The 20,036-nt window shown below is 40.3% G+C and overlaps 1 protein-coding gene across 8 annotated transcripts in view; it reads right to left on the bottom strand.

Annotated features, from left to right (window-relative positions):
• The window catches only part of RBMS1 (RNA binding motif single stranded interacting protein 1), a 210,886-nt gene that overhangs the window by 121,612 nt on the left and 69,238 nt on the right, over positions 1–20,036 (bottom strand). For 2 of the 8 annotated variants that reach the window (XM_045559531.1, XM_045559533.1), the window contains exon 1: positions 5,900–6,308. The exons of 5 other annotated variants lie outside the window; for them this stretch is intronic. In XM_045559531.1, the coding sequence (XP_045415487.1) occupies positions 5,900–5,968 (69 nt within the window). In that variant the 5' untranslated portion in view covers positions 5,969–6,308. Of the gene's footprint in view, positions 1–5,899; positions 6,309–19,310; positions 19,329–20,036 lie in introns of those variants that run through there. One more of the 8 variants, XM_045559537.1, reaches the window with a different exon arrangement.

The raw sequence follows: 20,036 nt of genomic DNA, 5'->3' as shown, positions 1-20,036 counted from the left end.
AAGAAGAGAGGATTGAAGGGCTTTCCTTCCCCAAAGAAACAGCAAACTCTGCTACCAGGAGTATAATCCATGACCAGCTGTTTAAAAATATGGTGGGATCCTCTTTTCCTATGTCTTCCTTGTTCTTTTTTTTTTTTTTTTAATGTGGTTGAGAATTTCATTTTCAACCTCCAGATCCTTACCCTTTTTGAGGCTGCCCCACATTCTAAACATGGCCCATTCCTAGGAGACTGTGTCAAGGTCTCCCTGGACCACACAGAGTCTCCTAGGACCACCCGCTGTTGCCTGCTCTGTGGGGACTTTAATAATAACACCTTAGAAGGATTAACAACCACCACCCTGTGAAGTGGGCACTATTATCTTTACTTAGCGTTAACTGACGCTTAGGGAGGTTAAGTGAAAAAGCATGCAAATGGTAGAGCCAGAACTTAAGCCAGGGTCTTTCAATTAAGTTGAATGTAGGAGGAAGCATTGAACAAATGGTTAAAGAAGGTAAAATGTGAATTTTGCATTATTATCAGGGCTTAAGGAATATGCAAAGAGGCAAAATCTTAAGTGGAAAAAGTAGGAATAGTATGTTTTATAATCATGATTTTTTTTAATAACTACTTTTAAAAAGTGAATTGGGTTCCCCAGAGACAAGGTTGCTGGATTAAGCAAACAAAAATACACAGCACGATAAAATATTAGGGACATACTTATACAAAAGAATTATTCATGATTTATCTGAAATTCATATTTAACTCAATGTCTGGTATGTTATCTGGAAGGCCTTTATGAAACAAACAAAAAACACTAATACATTACAGAGCTCCAATTCCCAAAGCTGAAATCTGGGACGCTGTATGTGCCACATGTCTTTGGGAGGCCAAGGAAAGGGAAATGCAGTGAGGCTACAGCTGTTCTTGACTGGGCTTCCTTTTCTTTTTCCTAAAAGCAGACACAGCCCTTGATCCACACGCTTTCACAGGCTAGGCCATTTAATTTCACTGCCTCAAAACTCCAGCCCCTTCTCTACTTTATATGGATCTTGTGAAGACTGATAAAACTAAGGTTGAGAGGGGATATCATATACAAAGTTAAAATATTTATTTATTGGCTGAGTACTTTAGAAATATATTCTCAGAAACTTGGATAAGACTCTACCCCCGCCACCAAGAAAGGGCTCAAAAATCAAAGTACTACCAATATATGGCGAGCCTAGTTGACAGTAGTCGCTAAAAGGAAGGGAAAAACAAAAACTAGAAATGTGTTCAAAACCAGAAGTGAACTATGGAAAACGTAGTAAGACACGTAAAGCGGTGCCTAGCAGAAAAAGTGGGCCATCACTGATCAATTCTACACTTTTCAAATGGCTATGCATGAGTTGATATTTAAAACACTGTCACCTTGACTCATAAATACTACTGAATCACAAATACATAAACAGTATAAAAATGAGACAAGACCTTACCTATACATGCCAATTTAACTTTCTACTACTTTCCCCTAAACTTTCAATCTCTGTAGCTCAGAAACATTTACTTTCTTTTAAAAAACAAATTGGAACTTGCTCAGTGTTCTTTTAAATATCTTCTACGCACAACTTTAATCTTCAAACTTTAACAAAACCCAATCTACTAAACACAAATTGCTGTGAACAGAAACTGCCTGAAGAGGATTAATCAACAGCTTTGTATGTCATCCTCTAAACACGGCCAAACACTGAATCACTGTTGAATTCCTCACGTGCAGCTATACCCAGTTAATCTTCAAGAAAGCAGTAAACTATGTAAATCTACTTAAACTGGGGAGATAAGTACTTCACTCATCAAAAGTTAGCAACATTTAACAACTATTAGAGGGCAAGACCATTTGTAAAGAAAAAGTAGACACATGCACACGCGCACACACTCGCATGAAAAATTTTGCATTCACTCCCCTCCCGTCAAAACCCCACTGCAAACTACTAAAGCAACATACTACTTAGCAAAAAAGGCCTTCCTACGTGCCATGATTTGCAAAAACCAGACTATATGGCATAACTGAGTCAACTACCTCAAGAAAGCAGTTCCAAAATGGAAACAAGGAAACACAAAAAGAGAAATAGCTAATAAAAGAATTCAAGAAACGTAACACAAAAGAAAAATGAAAATGTCACTTTTCTATATTTAAAGGCCTTTAAGTATAAAGCACTTTTTTTTCTTTCAAAACACACTAAAATACTTTCAGAGATACAAAAGTCCTGAAAATGGTTTTCATTTTGTTTTGTGGGGTGCTGTTTTCATACAATCAGACTGGATTTGCTTAACAAATATCATAAACCTCAAAAGTCACAGTCAACAGTAACAGGACATACACATTTCCCCATTGAGACCTGAACCAACAATCTTTAGATACTGCCTACTGGGTTTTCACTCCACTCAAAAGCTGCTCACTTTGACCTGAGCCAAGCAGGTGTATATCTAATGTGCTCACAGGCCTGTGATGCAGGAAAATCCTGTTTATCCCAGATGATGCCAGAGATCAGTGCTCCCTGATGCCCTGGCTATACTATGTGGGGGGAGGAAGGCGAGCACCACCCACCTCTGCTTCAACGGAAACTGGCTGACTACCATACAGTCAGCCCTCCATTTCCAGGGGTTCTGAATGTGCCTAACCTCATACCAAAAATATTTGGGGGAAAAGAAACAATAAAAAACAATATAATTTTTAAATAATACAAATAAAAAGCCAATATAGTATAACAACTATTTACATAGGCATTTAATTGTATTAGATATTATTATAGTCAGCCCTCCATATTCAGGGGTTCTGAATGTGCCTAACCTCATACCAAAAATATCTAGGGGAAAAAACCAATACAACTTTTAAATAATACAAATAAAAAACCAACATAGTATAACAACTATTTACATAGGCATTTAATTGTATTAGATATTATATGTAATCTAGAGATGATTTAAAACATACAGGAGAATATGTACATAGGTTATATGCAAATATCAAATACTATGCAATTTTATATAAGGAACTTGAGCAATCCTGGAACCTGGAACCAATTTCCCAAGGATACCGAGGGTGGACTGTATATGAAAAATGTAAAAAGTTTTAAGAGTTGTACACTTAAGTAAAACAATATTTTTATATCAGTACTACTCCAAACATCACAAATCCACCATCCATATCATCCATTTACTTCATCTTACATCTCATATCTCACAACCTCCTCCCACCCCCAAAAAGGTGGGAGGAATCCCTAAACTGGACTGCCAGAAGTAGAAGGGTGATGGGCAATGATGCGGATAAGCTCTACACTACATGAGTTCCTATCGAGATGTGCATGTAAGCAGGCAGTTGCAGTATGGTGGTTTTAAGGGCATGACTGCCAGGGTTCAAACCCTGCCTGTTCACTTTGAGTGGTATAGACTTTGGGCAAGTTATTTAATCTATGCCTCAGAGTTCTTAACTGTAAAATGGAGATAATAACATTACCTGTCTCATATGACTGTCAAGACAACTAAATGATTTAATACACTGAAAGCATTTAGAACAGCAACCAGCAGGTAGTGAGGTGCTCAATGATTGTTAGCTACTACTATTATGTGTAATACAAGTATGATTCGGATCCATTATATTTTTAAAGGTGATTTTTAATGTATTTTTTAAGTATTTCTGATACTCACTTTCCTCAGGCAAAATATCTGAAACCAGCTCTAACAGCTGATTATGTATTTCTAGATTAAAATCAAACTGTATTATATACCTAAAATTTTCCAATTCTTTCATCAAAATGAACAAACTAATATGAACTGAAAGGTTCAAGCTTAACATCGCAAAATCTTATAAAAAGCATTAATTAGACTTCCCATTTAGGCTAAGCCAGGATGAGATCACAAAGTCACTCATGGCAACCAGGTCCCTGAGCTGGAAGTGTGCTTTCCCAGTGAATGGCTAAATACTAACAAAAGAAACCTTTGACTCAAATACCACTGGTACCCGGGGTCTTGTGTCTGTATAATGCCTACACATTCATTTCTTTCTTTGCCTATAGAAAAAAGAAAGTCTGTTTGTTTTTCTGATTCAGTCAGCCCTTTTAGTCTTTGAATCTAAGGAGAGCCCTGTGAAAAGAAGAGCATCTTATCAGCGTGCTCCAGACCAGCAGGCTGTCCCCCCTTCACACACAAAACCTCCAGCCCCTCACAGCAAAAGGCCTCGCCCTCAGAGCTCTTTCCCCATTTCAGAGCTAACACCCCGCCGGGTTTTGACAACAAATAAATGAATACACAAGGCCCTAACATAATTAGCCATCTTTTCAGGTAGAGTGAGGTGGGTGGGGGAGGAGGGGTTGAGAGAATGTTTATTGTAAGTTGGCTTCATTTATGAAGTTGATGTGTGCTGCATCCTAGGGCATTTATTTTAAATAAAGCCACACAAAGGGACTTTAGAGACGCCTGCTTCTGCATCTTGACAGTTTCAGCATGTACTTCGGCCAAGTGACAAATGCAGACTTTATCTTATTTTTTTTTTTAATTAAAGGAAGAGACTTCTTAACCCAGGTTAAAGTTCCATTGACTTACACATCATGGGCACACAGACCAGGGCCAGGGCGCGTTTACTGCCTTTTTAAGGGAAAGTTAACATGTCAAAGAACTGAAGACCAGAAAACAGAAAACATTTCTTTTTGACACTGTGAAAATACTTGCAAATATACTTATGCTAGGACATACCTCCCAAAAAGAATGACTGAGAACAAGAGCTAAACGTAATCAATAACCCTGTGAACACCTATAGGAAAGCCACCAAGCATCACTGTCATCAGTCATGATCTTAATACAGCCATGGTCTGCATAGAAGGATACAGTTCGCTTGTGTCATTATTGGGATAATAACTTAATTGATTTGTCTCGGCGGCTAAGGATGTAGAGACAAGAGATTTATTATGGAGAAAAAAAATATCTGCAATCGTGTTTTTGTTTTCTCAACAAGCATCTTGCCACTGACCTCTAAATCAGTTTAACCTTTTCTAAACAGACCTGCACATTTTTTACATAATTTAGAGCTAGGTTTTGTTATTGCTGCTGCTGAAAGGCTCTGTGAGATTTATCACAACATGGCTTCAGTAACCTTCTTTTAAAAACAAAGATGAAAAACAAAACAAAAGGCCACAACTATAAGCTCCCAGCTCCATTCCTTTTCCCAGCAGGGGATTTCGATCTAACCACTGAAGTGCCTTTGGAGTTCAATCTGTTAAAAAATGTATGAAACGGTATTAAAATAGGAAAAAGCATGTGTATGACTCAGGCTTATCCACGTATCTTCTGCAACCAGGATGTCACAGGATTTCCCTGTGCTTCTGAAAACTGAAAACCTTGAGAAAGTGACAGTAGAAGTTCCTGTTTCTTTCTCTCTCTGTGTCTCTCTTTAATAAGGGAGGGGGCGCGAGCGAACACGCACACACACGAACACACACACACACACACACACACACACACACACACACACATCTTCCGGGTTTCCTGCGAATCAGGCAGGTTCTCCGAGGTTCCAAGCGAAGACTGCAAACCAGTGTTACGACTTATTACCGTACTCCTCTACACACAAAGGTTTCGGGAAAAACCCAAACTTGTTGCAGAGCTGGGCAAAGCCCCCGACCCGGCGCGCTTCTCTTGCCGCCTCTCCGCCCCTTCCCCTTCCTCTTCCTCCAACGTCCCACCCTGCCCGGCCCGGCCGGCGGGGGCGAGGGCATCTTCCCTGCTAAGGTCACCGGCCCGAGCCGTCCCCGCGGGCCGCGTTCCTCGGGAACAAGGTCACCGCCCAGCCCCGTCGCCCCGAGGAGGAGCGGAGCCCGGCCGGGCGCTGCCGCCTTTGTAAAGCGGGGCTCGCCGGCCTCCGCGCGGCATCCCGGCCGCCGCCTCACCTGCTTGCGATAGGGCGTCCTGCAGTTGCCGCTGCCCCCGGGGTTGCCGCTGCTGCTGGGGAAGATCATCGCGGCGGGCGCGGGCGCGGGGCAGCCTCGCCGCGAAGGGGAGGGCGCAGGGAGGGGGCCAGCCGGGCCCGGGGCCGCGGCCGCGCCGGGAACTCCCTCTCGCCGCGCGGCGGCGGCCGGCGGGGGCTGCAGCTCGGGGCTGACTTCTCCGCCCGCGACCTCCGCACTCGCCTACAAGTGCGGCGCGGCGGCGTAGGGCGAGACGGGAGCAGCGCCGGCGGCCGCCGCCCTGCGTGCCATGGACGGGAGTTCGCGCGCGGAACTGGCGGCGCCGCGGACTCTCCCGGCGGCAGCGGAGGAGCAGCGCCGCCGCGTCCCCACCTACCGCGGCCTCAACCACCGCCCCGAGAGCGCGCCGGCCGGGGGCGGGGAGGCGGCCGCGCACCGCCTCGCGCCGCGCCCGGGCCCACCCGCGCCTCCCCGCCCGCCCGCCGGGCGCGGCGCCCGCTGCCCCGCCGGCCGGCCGGCCCCCGCGCTCTCCCTCCCGGGCTCGGGGCCGGGGTCCGGGCCGCGCGGCCCGGGGAGCCGCCGGCGCCCCCGCTCTGATGCAATGGTTGGGTCTGGCTCCCCGCATGCCGCACATTCCTTGGAGTAGCCAACCCCCCTCCTCTGTCCTTTTTTCCCCTTCGGTTCTTTGCCTAAGCACCAGCGGCAGCTTCGCACCCCAGCTCGAAGCCCCTTTTAAGGGCATCGCTTCGGGGATCACTCGGGCACCTGGGGAGGAAGCGAGCTGGCCCCCAGGTCTTCTCTCTCTTCTGTGATCTTCCAAACTATACAAGCCGTCCTCCCCCAGATAAGGTGAGGACAATCACTCCTTCCACGAACAAACCAGCCTTCCACCAGACCTCTGCAAATCTGATTCCCCCGATCCACACGCTAACATTTTAGCAGAGCAAGCAGGTCTCCACTCCCCGGCCTCTCACCTAAATACTCTCGGTAAAGTTTTGTGTTTCACTCCTATGCCAGAGTTTACAAGCTTTCCTTCAAGATGACAACATGGAGTAGACAGCGAAAATCATCTACGTCGGTTGGTTTGGTAAGCCTTCTCTCCTTCCTGAAAACTGGAATAGTGTAATCCTTATGTTAGTTATTAGATGCGACACAAATATGCTCTCTTCAGGGGACATAGAAACTGGGCAAACAACAACAACAACAAAAGGGACAAAGGGAGGAGGTAATTTCCTTTGTTTCCCGGTTGAAACGACCTAGGGACCTAGGGTTGCTCAAGCTGCCCCTTTTCTCGGCTACCTTTGCGTGGATCTGTCAAGCCCCAAACCTGAGCAACGCAGAAGGCCTCCACAGCAACTCCCACAGGCAGAGCCCGCTGTCTCTGGATAGGCCACTGGGACAGGCTTGCCATCCTTCAAGTTGGCTTGTTCCACGGTGAGTGTTGCAGAGTATTACCGCCGCGGTAAATAGTACCGAGTTCCTCCTGGGTCTCTGGACTCTAACACCTTCCTGGAAAGGCACATCTGCCATGACAATGAAAAATCCTAACTTGTCTAAAAAGTGAAGGCAGACAACTTTCCTGCCATAAGGAAAACAAACTGTCTCCTATGGAAATCGGGTCTTCTAGCAAAGCTGTGCCCATTCAAAGGCTTTTAAAGCAGCTACGAATTGGAAAAATATTCATCTTACTGTCCTACCGGTGATTTAGTGAGCCACTTTCATACTCTCAGGAGCTCCCCAATATTCTCCAGCAAAAGTGATGACAATCAGAAAGTCTCACCTATTAAAAACTGTATACACAAAATACACATATAATCCCTAATTCTTTCATTTAACGCATTAACTGCCATGTGAATTGTATTTAACTGATGCTAGTCTTGAGCTCAGGGCCTCCTGAAGCATATGTAACTCCCATGCCTCTTCACCTTGGGAGCCGTGTGAATTATTTTTCAAGTTGCATATAATGCACACACAGAAAACAATAAAAAATAACAAATTTTTCATTACATTAGAAAGGATCGTTTTGTTTTCGAAGTTTTTATTCTACGTTTGTAATAAAACACCATGGCCCCAAGGAAAAAAAATTTTTTTTCTAGTGTGGCAGTCAAGGTGTTAAAAGGAACTTATTCTGGGCATGGTACTAGGTGCATAATAGGCAAGTAAAAACTTGCCAGATCAAATTCACAGTAAAATATCTGTCCTTTAAAGTGATTAAATATCAAACATGGCACAACTAGCATTCACTTAGAGTTACTATGTATGCTAGAACTAGTCTTGTTACTCCATGCATTGACAATTGTTTTGGTTGTCTTTTTGCTTTCTTCTCTCACTAGGACCCTTTACTGCAAGTTATCGGGCACAGGTATAAAATAGAAGGTTTTAGTTAGAACTGTTCAAGTCATAGGTACCTTTTCCTGGGAATTTATTGCTCAAGACCCCAGCAGTTCAGATCTGTCATCTATGGAAAAAATTCCACGTGAAACTCAGTTGTCATGACAGGTCTCTTAGGAAACCACAATCTAAACCACAAAAGAACACCATAGATTAATTTTTCTATGGCTCTACTCTAAGGCCATGATGCTTTGGATGCTGTGCTATCCAGAATGCTAAAACTTGATTGGATACCCTGCAACAGTTTTACTGAGATAAGAAAAGTTTTAAGTGATAATAAAATTTAAATTGGAATATCAAAGGTCTTCTAATACTAAATACTAAAATATACAAGAATATTAAAAAGACTCTAAGACCAAAAAGGATATCTAAAAATCAACAAAATGTAGTATGTTCTATAATAGTAAATGACATAAAAGCAAAGAATTGAGGCATATTTTTAAAAAACAATGCCCACCAGGGTTCAAAAGTTCCAAACCTAAGTAGGTGTTATGTTCTTAACTAAATAAAGCATTATAAAAAGAGAAGACAGACTGTCCACCCTCAAAAGCTATAAAGTCCCCAATAGCTCAAAGAATCTAACATAGGTAACAAAAATATGAAACCATGTGTATAACATACACAGTCAATTATAGATATTCACAAGTGCTTAGTTGTAAGAGTGATTACAGGGATAGATCCTGGTGATGTTCATCTGGAAAAGTTTCTTGACCTTTGAAACAATGTTTTGAGACAGAGAAAGTAAGAAACAGTCCAGAGGAGCTACAAATTACCACTGTAAGAACCTGTCCTGGAGATGCTCATCATCTTTAAAGGAAACTGAGACTTTGGTGTCTGGGCTGTCCTACAACATCCTCCTCCCCCACCTCAGTTGGTAGGTAAAGAAGCTGTGGGAATCTGACCCAAGGGCAGTCAATCCACAGACCGGCCAGTGACCTATGACCTGCTGGGACTGAAAAAATGAGCAGGGCCAATCCAATTCTCACCCTTGGGAATCTGATTCAGAAAACGCCAAGAGCTTAACCAGTTAGTAAAGGGGCAGAAACTGCAAGAGTGCCAGGGGGTAGAGTTGAGGCCACAACAAGCCAAAACCATATACAAGCCAAGGTTATGAGGAAGCAGAAACTATGAGTAAACAGGAAGCTGACTGGCAGCAAGCAGAGAGGAGAGTAGACGCCAGGAGCGGGGGTGAGCACTTGGCGGTGAGCTGATGCAGGGAGCTGCAGTCCCTAGAGCTGCTTTGGCTCTTAAGACTTACAACAGCCCTTCCATGTGTATACTACACTCCTCCCCAACTTCTTCAGATAGCTTAAAGGAATCCAGACTTTGCAGTCCAAGGATCAAAAATAAAACAGATCCAAGCAGATCTGACTCTATATGACAGCTTCCCAACTTGCCCAAAGCTTTGGGCAAGTTTGTTAACCTCTCTGAGCCCCATACTCCTCACAAGACTGTCTTGAGTACAGTGCAACACAAGTGCCAAACTCAATAAATGGCAGCTATTATTGTTTTTCCAGGTTTTATCATGGTAGTTTGTAGATTTTAATGGGTGCACTATGTAAATAACTGATGCTGACTATTGAACAACAGGAGCAAGGCTATAGAGGGAACTGATGACAAATTTAGGTAAGGGGAGGTCATTTTTTCAAAAAATGTTTGTTGAATGGCTGAATGAATATGCTTTCTAAGGCTGTGTATACTATAGACTTTAAAGGGTTACAAAAAAAGTCTGGCAAAGATGTGTTTTAGGAGCCTAGGTGCACTGAAGTTTTTTATTTGTTTTTGTCTAGTTTTTTTAAAAAAAGTTATGTGTTGGAACAGAGCCATTTTTGTGTGAATGGGAAGACTGTGAGCAATATCAGAGTTCACACTCTGTAAGGCAGGAGTATACAAACAAGGACAATAACGACAGAGCCACCAGTACATACAGAAGCCTGCAGTCTAGTACCGGAGATGAGACATATAGGTAAAGATGCCCCCTGCCACTTAGAAAAGCCTGTATGACTGGAATTTGAGAATCTGAATTTAGAAGATATTTGTCCCAAAGAAGCAACTTGAAAATGAGAATTTCATTTTTGACTCTTTCACATCTCATTTTACGTTCACAACCCTATAAGGTTGGAATGGTTATTAGGCTCAATGTACAGATGAAAGAAAAAAACTTGAATGAGACTGACCTACCCATAGAGCTAATATGTAAGTAGCAAACTAGGGTTCAAAATCTGCACCTAGCTAGGTTTAAAACACTTATTTAGTCCTGTGCTCCTTTAAACTCTGTAATGCTACATCTCAAAAAAACCTTATAAATAATGCTCCAATTCCTAGGTGAGTACTTGTAACCCATAGAGCACCCAAATTGCTTACTGTACACTAATAATGCAAGTCATTATGTGCTAAGTGCCAGGCAAGTGGTCTAGACAGTCATTGCTATGGGAGTCCACAGGAGGGAGAGATCAATACAGGATATAATATGGGTGTGGGAAGCCCAGCTATGTAAACGTTTTGTTTAAGGGACACTCAGAAAGAAGCACTGTGCAGATGACGTGAAAAACAGAACTAGAGAAGGAAGGCTGGCATGACAGAGGGTGTATATTTGGGGTAATCGTGCTGAAATACTTGCTAATCGATGATCTCCCAGATGAAGGGTCAAAAGCCTAAGGGACCAACCACACTAACACACATAATACTGAACCCCATGTAAAATAGGAGCCTTTGAATGAAATTACTATAAAGAAAATACAGCAGTGAAGCTAAGCTTTGAAAGAAGAAAAAAATGGGGCAAAGAAGATGTCCAAAGAGATAAGAATAGAACACGTCTATCAAAAAAAGAACTGACCTATAGCAGATTCTGTCCTTCCATCACCGCTAAAGTATTTCCAGCACCCATTTTTATTTGGGTCAAGCTGAAAGCTGAATGGAATTAAGAGGAAAAATTCAGTCAACATTATTTCAAATTACAACCTTTAATGCATAAAACATAGCCCCCACAGTATTGGTTAGCATAAGCAGTTCACACTAAACAGCTATTTACATTTGAGAGTCTATGTTTAAAAGCTTGCAAAGCCTCTGGCTCTCACCAGAAAAGAAAAAAAAAAAAAAAAAAGGAAAAAAAACATGGGGTCAGCAGATTCTTTAAATTTCTGTTGCTTCCTGGTACAAAATAGAGTTGATAAAGTACCCTATTTCTAAAGTAGCAGCAATATTTTGTATTATTTACTGTTTTGCTTTTTAAAAAATCTGCAATTCTTATTCCAGATTTAAAGTCTCCCTAGACACATATAAAATCACATATGTATAAAAATGAAACCACTATAATAAAATAAAACTATAGCTATAATCCCAGCAGGTATATAGAACATAAACATAGCCATATTCTGATGAGTCTTACCAGAAGCCATATTCTGATGATTCCTGAATCTACCCTGACTAACAAAACAGAAGAAATGAATTTTGTCCTACAGCTGGTTCTCCGCATGTGTTATTAAATAATAATGGCTGTCGTTTAGTGAGTAACTACTATATTCCAGGCACTTTCTAAGTGCGCGCGCGCGCGCACACACACACACACACACACACACGACAGAAGAATGATGATTCCATTTTATCAAAGAGAAAACTGAGTCTCCAGGATTTAAGTAACTTGCCCAAGGTCACAGATTCAGTACATTTTGGAGCTTCGGTTTGATCTTGGGTCTCTCTTACTCCAAAGTCCCCTGCCTCCAATAATACTAATAATGGTTGTTATTACTGTTAGCTGTGGATCAAATCCAAGACCCACAGGGAAAAACTTACATGGCATTAAGAGCCAAAGCTTGGGCATCAGAGCCCCTGGCCCCGCATCTTGATTTCACCATTTACCATCTGTGTAACCATGGGCAAGTAATCTATCCCCTCTAGAAGCCTCAGTTTGGTCATTTATAAAAGCATCTGGAATTACACTGAATTTCTATTCAGTTGACCCTGAATACAAACTTTCCAATATTAGAATATATACTGAATAGTACAGATATATATTCTGGCCCCAACTTAGCACTTAAATCTCACTTAACTGATGGTTGCTAAGGCATAACTCCCCTCTTGCAGTCGGTTTTATTTTCTGGGATCATTAGTGGGACAGAGTTGGGAGAGGGGCAGAGAGAGTTATCTTCTAGAAGCTGGGATGGTGTTAAGGTGAAAGATATTTCTAGAATCCTGAACTGGAACTGAGGTTTTTTTCCCCCTCAAAAAATATTGAGAAATCATATTAGAGATTAGCTTCATTATGGGATTTATAGATGCTTACAGGTCAACTGAAGTCCTAATCACCACTTAGGACATTTCTACCTCGGGGGAAACATCCTTTAAATTTAAAACAAATAATTTACACGCAAAAAATTATTAGATATACTCTGTTCATAAATTAGTTATTGCCCTCCTCTTGTAGAATAACTAATAAACACTCAAATCTGACTCAAATTTTTGGCTTAAGTATCCTCTATAAGATAAATTTCTTTCCCTAAATTTTTTCTATAAAAACAGGTACGTAGATTCTTAATCCTTTTCAAAAATACAAAATCTGAAACATAGGCTATATGAATTAAAAGTTCAAGATTTTGTTTTATTTATATTACCATGAATTTGTATGTGTACCTCAAATTCCATAGCAAAATATAATCAACTATTTGGGAATCCAGAACAAACAGAAGGTCCATTTTTCATATAGTGTGAATGTCTATTTTCCTTGATGGATGTCTCAATCCTCTACACTCTTTGACTCTGGAAATCTGGAGTTGGAGCTGTTATTCTGCATGCCTGTTGCAAGCCTATAAAAATGTAAGTGCTATTTCAAGATTTTCAGACTATTTCAAGATAATTCAATGAATTTTCCATGAATTATAGTAAAACTTATAAATTATGATAGAAAGATATTACTAGGTAATCTCTGAAATTTGTTTACCTAAAGAGATGGAAGTAACATCATCTATGTATGTGAGCAAACTGTGGGTAAAGGGTAAATACTGAGGTGAGGAAGGAAGGACCTGGTATGCTGGGAAGAACACTAATCATATCCACCTCTTGTTATACAACCTGGGAAGAGACAGAAAGTACTTAGAAATCAACAGAATTTGTGGAAAACTGGAGACAAAATCATTAAATCATTGAAAATAAAATGAATTCAAACCTGGAATGACCATCTCCTTTCCATGATCAAAAGTCAACTGTACAAATGACAACTTTAGCAGTATACAGCAAACTGTACCTGGGACAAACAAAACCTTCATGTGAGCTAAGAATGGCAAAAGCTTATTTAATAAGAAATTCCTAAATGTCTGGGAGTGGGTGGCACATAATCAATGTCTATCCAAAACCTGGAATCCATAGCACAAGTTAGTTTCCTTTCTCTTAAGTTGCTCAAATTACTATTAAGTTAGGTCTATTTCACCTGAAGAGGAGGATGCTAGAATAATTAATGATGTCCTTTATGTAAATGAGAATGCTGAAAAGCTTTTCATTCTCCACTAAATTATAAAGGTTCAAACAAGAAGATATAAAATTACAAATGAATTTCTGTTCAATTGAATATGTATGAAGGCAAACTTTCCAACATCAGGATATATCGTTAAGAGTACTGAAATAGGATACATAAGGAGCTTATAAAACTTCCCCACCCAAGTGTCTTTAAGAATGACTAGTTCTGGGTTATCTAATACACTTAACACATGGGGTGAACTGATGACAGACCTGTGGCAAATTGATACTCCCCTAGCGAAGAGAAGGCAAATGAGAAAATTCTGATGTTGTCATGACAATATGACTGATCATGACATCAGCAATTCCTAATTCCAAACTGTAAAGAACACTCCCAGAACACTGACAACATATTAAACAGATACTCCCAGAACCACCCTTCCCTCGCCTCCCAATCTAATATTTGATCTAGTGGCAAATATAATGTTTCAAACAAAGCATTATTATTGTTTGTTTGTTTTTTTTTTTTTTTTGAGACAGAGTCTTGCTCTTTTGCCCTAGCTAGAGTGCCATGACATCAGCCTAGCTCACAGCAACCTCAAACTTCTGGGCTTAAGCAATCCTTCTGCCTCAGACTCCCAAGTAGCTGGGACTACAGGCATGTGCCACCATGCCCAGCTAATTTTTTCTATATATTTTTAGTATTATTTCTATTTTTTTAGTAGAGACGGGGTCTCACTCTTGCTCAGGCTGGTCTCGAACTTCTGACCTCGAGCAATCCTCCCACCTCGGCCTCCCAGACTGCTAGGATTACAGGCGTGAGCCACCAGGCCTAGCCCAAACAAAGCATTATTAAGTGTTAAAATCCTGCTATACTCTTCTAAATTAGAGAAAGTGCCAGGAGGATGAAGTAGATAACTTCTAAAGATGTTTACATTTTTCACAGCCATTTACATTTTTCACACATATAGACATAATGAATGTATAAAAATGTTACAATTTACAAAATGCTTTATTATACATTATCTCATTAAAGTCTCAGGGAAGGAGACAGAGCAGGTAACCCCTACCCATCCTTTTTTTGAACAGGTAGATAACCTCAAGTAGGTAGGGCAGCTTGCCCTAAGGCATGAAGCCCAGAAATATTAAATTTCAGGGTTGGAAAGAATTATTAGGGGCCAATCCTTGTGTCTGGCAGACAATCATCATTCAGTACACATTTCAATAATTGGATGAATGCTGCTGTCTCTCCTTGGACACTTTGACCAATAATAAATTCATTCTATCTAGCCATATTTTTAGCCATATCTACTAGAAAATTCTTTGTGAAACAGCCTTGAAATTTGAAACCATCCATCATAGTTCTACCCCAGGACTAGAATCTGTGTTTTCTGGAGATTGCAGTGCTTGTCTAAGTATTCTATACTGATCTACCCACAAAAGTGAGGGCTGAGTCATCTTTTGTTGAGCTTTACCAATCTTACCAGATTGCTTAAATAGTATGTAAATCTCTAATGATTTACTGAACCTACTGTTGTGCACACAATGGGCTTTTTCTGAGGCATGAATGGTTGAGGCAAGCTAGCTTTCTTACTTACACATACACACACACACACACACACACACACACACACACAGCAGAAATGATGATTTTTACCCTCTTTTGAAAACTGTAAATAGCTGAGTTAGAAAGAGATGAATGTAAGAGATGTAGTGATCAAATCTTAAAGAAAACGCTTTACAAAGTATATTGGACATAGTGGATTTGCATACTAATCTTTAGATCACTTGGGATCATAAATAGATGTTGCATTCTGCATCTGTATGTGACTTATTAAGGAAATGAAATTCCATGACCAAATGGTTTCTCTTGACCTCAACTGTTACTGTCAGAATAAATCTTCTCATTTTACTTTTTGAGTAAAAGAGAAGTGTCCTACTCATCTCTCTGTGATCAACGTCCTACAAATATTTGGATATAAACTGCATGTCATGCAATCTAAGACGTCACTGACTGTAAGCTGCCTGGCAATCACTTAGATCAGCTGTCTAAGTGGTGCCAACCTTTTTGGCAACAGGGACTGGTTTCATGGAAGACAATTTTTCCATGGATGGGGTGGGGTTGGGGGAGGGAGGCAGAGCTCAGGCGGTGATGCTCAGCCTGGTTCCTAACAGATCAGGCCTGATCAGTACTGGGCCTCAGGACCTGGGAGGTTGGGGACCACTGACTTATATGAGAACATTTGAAAAGAGTGGATGACAGTTGCTGTAAGACATCATAAATTATAAGATGCATTCCAATTTCAGAGATGTTGTAATGTGAAAAAGGTGAATCTTAGACTTTATCAAAGTATGGCATACAAGTGCGTGTACACACTGCATGCAAATGCACATGTCCTTTTTATTCATAACCTAGGCTCTAGAAATATATTTTGTCAAACACTCATTTGTAACCTTCTTAAGAACACAGAGCTACTAAGAGGTTACAAGTACATGACTCACACATTCAGTTTTTCCAAGGAGATCTGGCAGTGTGTCTTACAAGTAGTGGGCACAGTCTTCACACGTCAGAATGAGAAACTTTACCCTAATCTCACAAAGACATCCATCACAAAGGAACAAGCTGAGCTGTCTGTTTCCCTCCTCAGCCTTCTCCCCACAATCACATCAAGTTATGCCTGTAATGTTTTACATGCATAGTGCATTTATGTAAGATTAGAGGGAGATGAACCTAAATCTGTAGATATTTATCAGACTTCTCTAGTCTACAGTTCTTGCTATTAGTGCTTTAAAGTTCTCAGTTGCAAGGACCAGGCGCAGTGGCTTATGCCTGTAATCCTAGCACTTTGTGGGGGCCAAGATGGGAGGATCACCTAAACTCAGGAGTTTGTGACCAGCTTAGGCAACATAGCGAGACTGTGTCTACAAAAAAAATTTTTTTTTAGATTTTTAAATAAAATAAAAACTAAAGTTGTTAGTTGCAAACATAACTTGAAAACATTAATCCTGGAGTGTTACTTCTTTGACAGGTTTTAGTCAAACACATGCACATACATGGACACACATACATTCAGAAGATTTCAGCTATCAGCACTGTTCTGGCACATGGCATCCATTCCAACCTACAAGCCTTACAAAGAAATTTCCATCCTTTTACAGGACTTAAAGTACCAGTTCTCAGTCTTCCTAGGGCTTCAGATTGGAAAAGTAATTTTTGTGCAGATCAGGTAAATCAGATAAAAAGAGATTTATCTGAAATTATTATCACAGTCCTTAAATTTGATATGAAATTACAAAGTGAATCAAAAGCAATAACTCAACAGGTAAGATGACCCAGGTATAGAAAAAGATATAAATGACTCACACTTAGAGTAATGACTATTAGGATCGGAGAATTCGTATTTGCTCAGAAACTGACTAGTTCCTTGCATTTCCTCCTCTTCCTTACGCAGCTTTCTTTGGAGTCATTTCACTGCTGGTATGGTGATAAAATCCATATGAAAAAGTGAAATAAACTGGTTAATTTATTTACTGACTATAGGCTGGTTAAACCGAAGCTTGGGGATTATTTATTAATTTCATTTATCTAAAATGTTTCCCTCAATATAAAAGAAAATTATAATTGATCTCACCTTGAAAATCATCTTATAGGAATTATTAACATACCAAACTACTGATATATCCCAAGCCTCTAACTCAGGGGCTTGGCACATATTAGGCATTCAAATATTGGTTCATCAATGTATGAAAGAATGAATGAACAATATCTTAAAAAGGTATGCAACTCCTCTTCAAAAGATGTTATTATTTCATAAAAGTAGAACAAGCTTATTATTTTGAGATATTTGGTAATCCAGATATAAATTTTAAATTCCAATTTTTTAGCCAAACTTCCTCGATATTAAAGAATATCATTTCATGTCTGTAATGCATGATCTCCTGAGTGATTTGAAAATAAATTCTCTTTTAGGAGGGCTCTTTTAAGAAGTCTTCGAATTCACTTAAGCTATTCACCAAGAACATCATTAAATATATCAGGCTATAAAAATTGAAAATCACTGTAGGAATCACTGTTGCCCTCCTTTTTCTATGTCTGTCCCCTTTAACACATTAACTGTCATATGAGTTCTATGTAACTCACGCTAGTGTTGCGCTCAGGGCCCCCTGAAGCATATGTAACTCACATGTCTCTTCACTTTGGGAGCCATGTCAACTATTTTTCAAGTTGCATATAACTCACGTACAGAAAACAATAAAAAATATCAAATTGTTCACTAAATTAGAAAGAATCATTTTATTTTTGAGAGCTTTATTCTATTTTTGTAATAAAACACAGTGACCCCAAGGAAAAAAAAAATTTTTTTCTAGTGTGGCAGTCAATGTGTTAAAAAAAATCATAATTTAAATTTTTAGTGACTAACAGATTTTTTTTAAGTAAGTGTACATTCTATCACATAACATTTTTTAAAATCCTATCAGTAAATAAGAATGGGCAAATTTTTGGCCACTGTTGAAGCTATTCTTTCTACTTTAGTGTATGTTTGGAAATTTCCACAAAGTATTTCAGTTGATAGCAGCGTACTAAAAGCCTTGAGAGGCTGACTCCCAGAGGATTCCAGACAACCAAGGTACACTGATGCTTGGTGCTACAAACACCTGGGAAATGACTACATAGTTGGTTATAAGTTTTATTTTAAATAACTACTTTGTCTATTTTACCCTTTTCTCATGAACCTCTCATAAAAAAGAAAAAAAGTAAAAGAAAAAAACATTTGAAAAGTTGAAATATGAGACTATAGTCTGGGTAGTACAAAGGTGACAGTGAATCCATTAGGAAATGCTACAAACCTAAGCGACTAAACAGATAGGATTCAGTTAATTTCTACACTTCTGACAGTGAAAATACACTATTTCTAAACCAGCAGCAACTCTGCAGTTCATAGTGACTCTCTTTTCTTTCACCATATCCTTTATCCATTAGATTCCTCAAGCTAGCACTGCTGGAACCTCTTCTGTTTTTCCCTGTGACCGGTCCTTATTTATTCCAAATTATTGTGCACCCTCCTTCCAAAATAATTTTTATGGCTTCTTTGACCATATCATTCTACTTCCTAAAACTCCCACATCAAATACAAATCTCTGAACAACACTTGTAAAGCACTCCACTTTCTAACCCCCTTATCCCTTTACCTCTATTCCAGCTACTATTTGTGTATTGGCTGCCCATGAACTCACTCTTTTCTAGCTCCGAGCTTTGCCAGGAAACAGCCTCTGTTTTTCCATCAGCCAAACCACACTCATCCCTCCCTCTGTTTACTCTGTTGAAATCACAGCTCATGGTCTGCCCCCTCTGAGTTTTTCCTCCTCTCATGTATTTTCCAAGACCTCTTGCTACATTTTCTAAGGACTGTATTAATGCCTAAATTAGGCCAACTTAGTATCTTTACATTATAAACTCCCCTGCTGAAGAAACCATGGCTAAGTTTTAGCACGTTCTCTCCACATGTACTCTACTGAAATGCAGCCTGGGACAGCCCAGCGAGTACTTACTGACCTGGCTTCACTGTAAATCAGTAGTTCTCAGCCTCCTTTCCAGCCCAGCACACCTGAGGCTTACTATATACTTCCATCAATCGCTGCAGCTCACTGCTACATGATTTTGAGCCGGAAATGATGAGGACACACACTCCCATCCTTACCTGAAAATTATTGTTATAAAGAATGAGCGAGAAGGTGGTTACAGGAACCCCGAAAAGATATGATCAATCTCAGCCCACTGCCCACCCCCCAATCTTGCTTTGCTATAAGAAAAGCTTTACTGTAAGGTACATCCAAATTATAGCTTCTCGACCTACAAAAGTTTGGAAATGATTAAATGTTTTCTCAGATGAGTATTTGTTATTTAGAGATGGTAGCAAAATGTATTTTTGAACTACTAAAGCAACCAAAAATTACTCTCCCCTGGTGACACAACTTGTCTTGAAACTTTAGTGGTCGATTGTCCGTCTTCCTCACACCAAGGGGCCTCTTCCTCGTTCCTCTTCATGGCAAAATAGCACAGCTCTTGAGATCCACTCCACCTCATTCCATACATTGCCATTTACAGTATGGAACAGTGGACAGGCATGGCTTTCAAGAAAAACTACTGGGTTCAAAAGCCAATTCTACTACCTATTAGCCACCTTCATCTAACTGTAAAAAGAGAAAGGACAGAAATAGCTCCCTTATGGAGTTTTTACAAGAAGCAAAGAAAACACTTCCGTTTGTTAAATGACGGAAA

Source organism: Lemur catta, chromosome 8 (assembly GCF_020740605.2).
Source record: "Lemur catta isolate mLemCat1 chromosome 8, mLemCat1.pri, whole genome shotgun sequence".
NCBI lineage: Eukaryota > Metazoa > Chordata > Mammalia > Primates > Lemuridae > Lemur > Lemur catta.
This window is presented reverse-complemented; position numbering and strand designations above follow the sequence as displayed.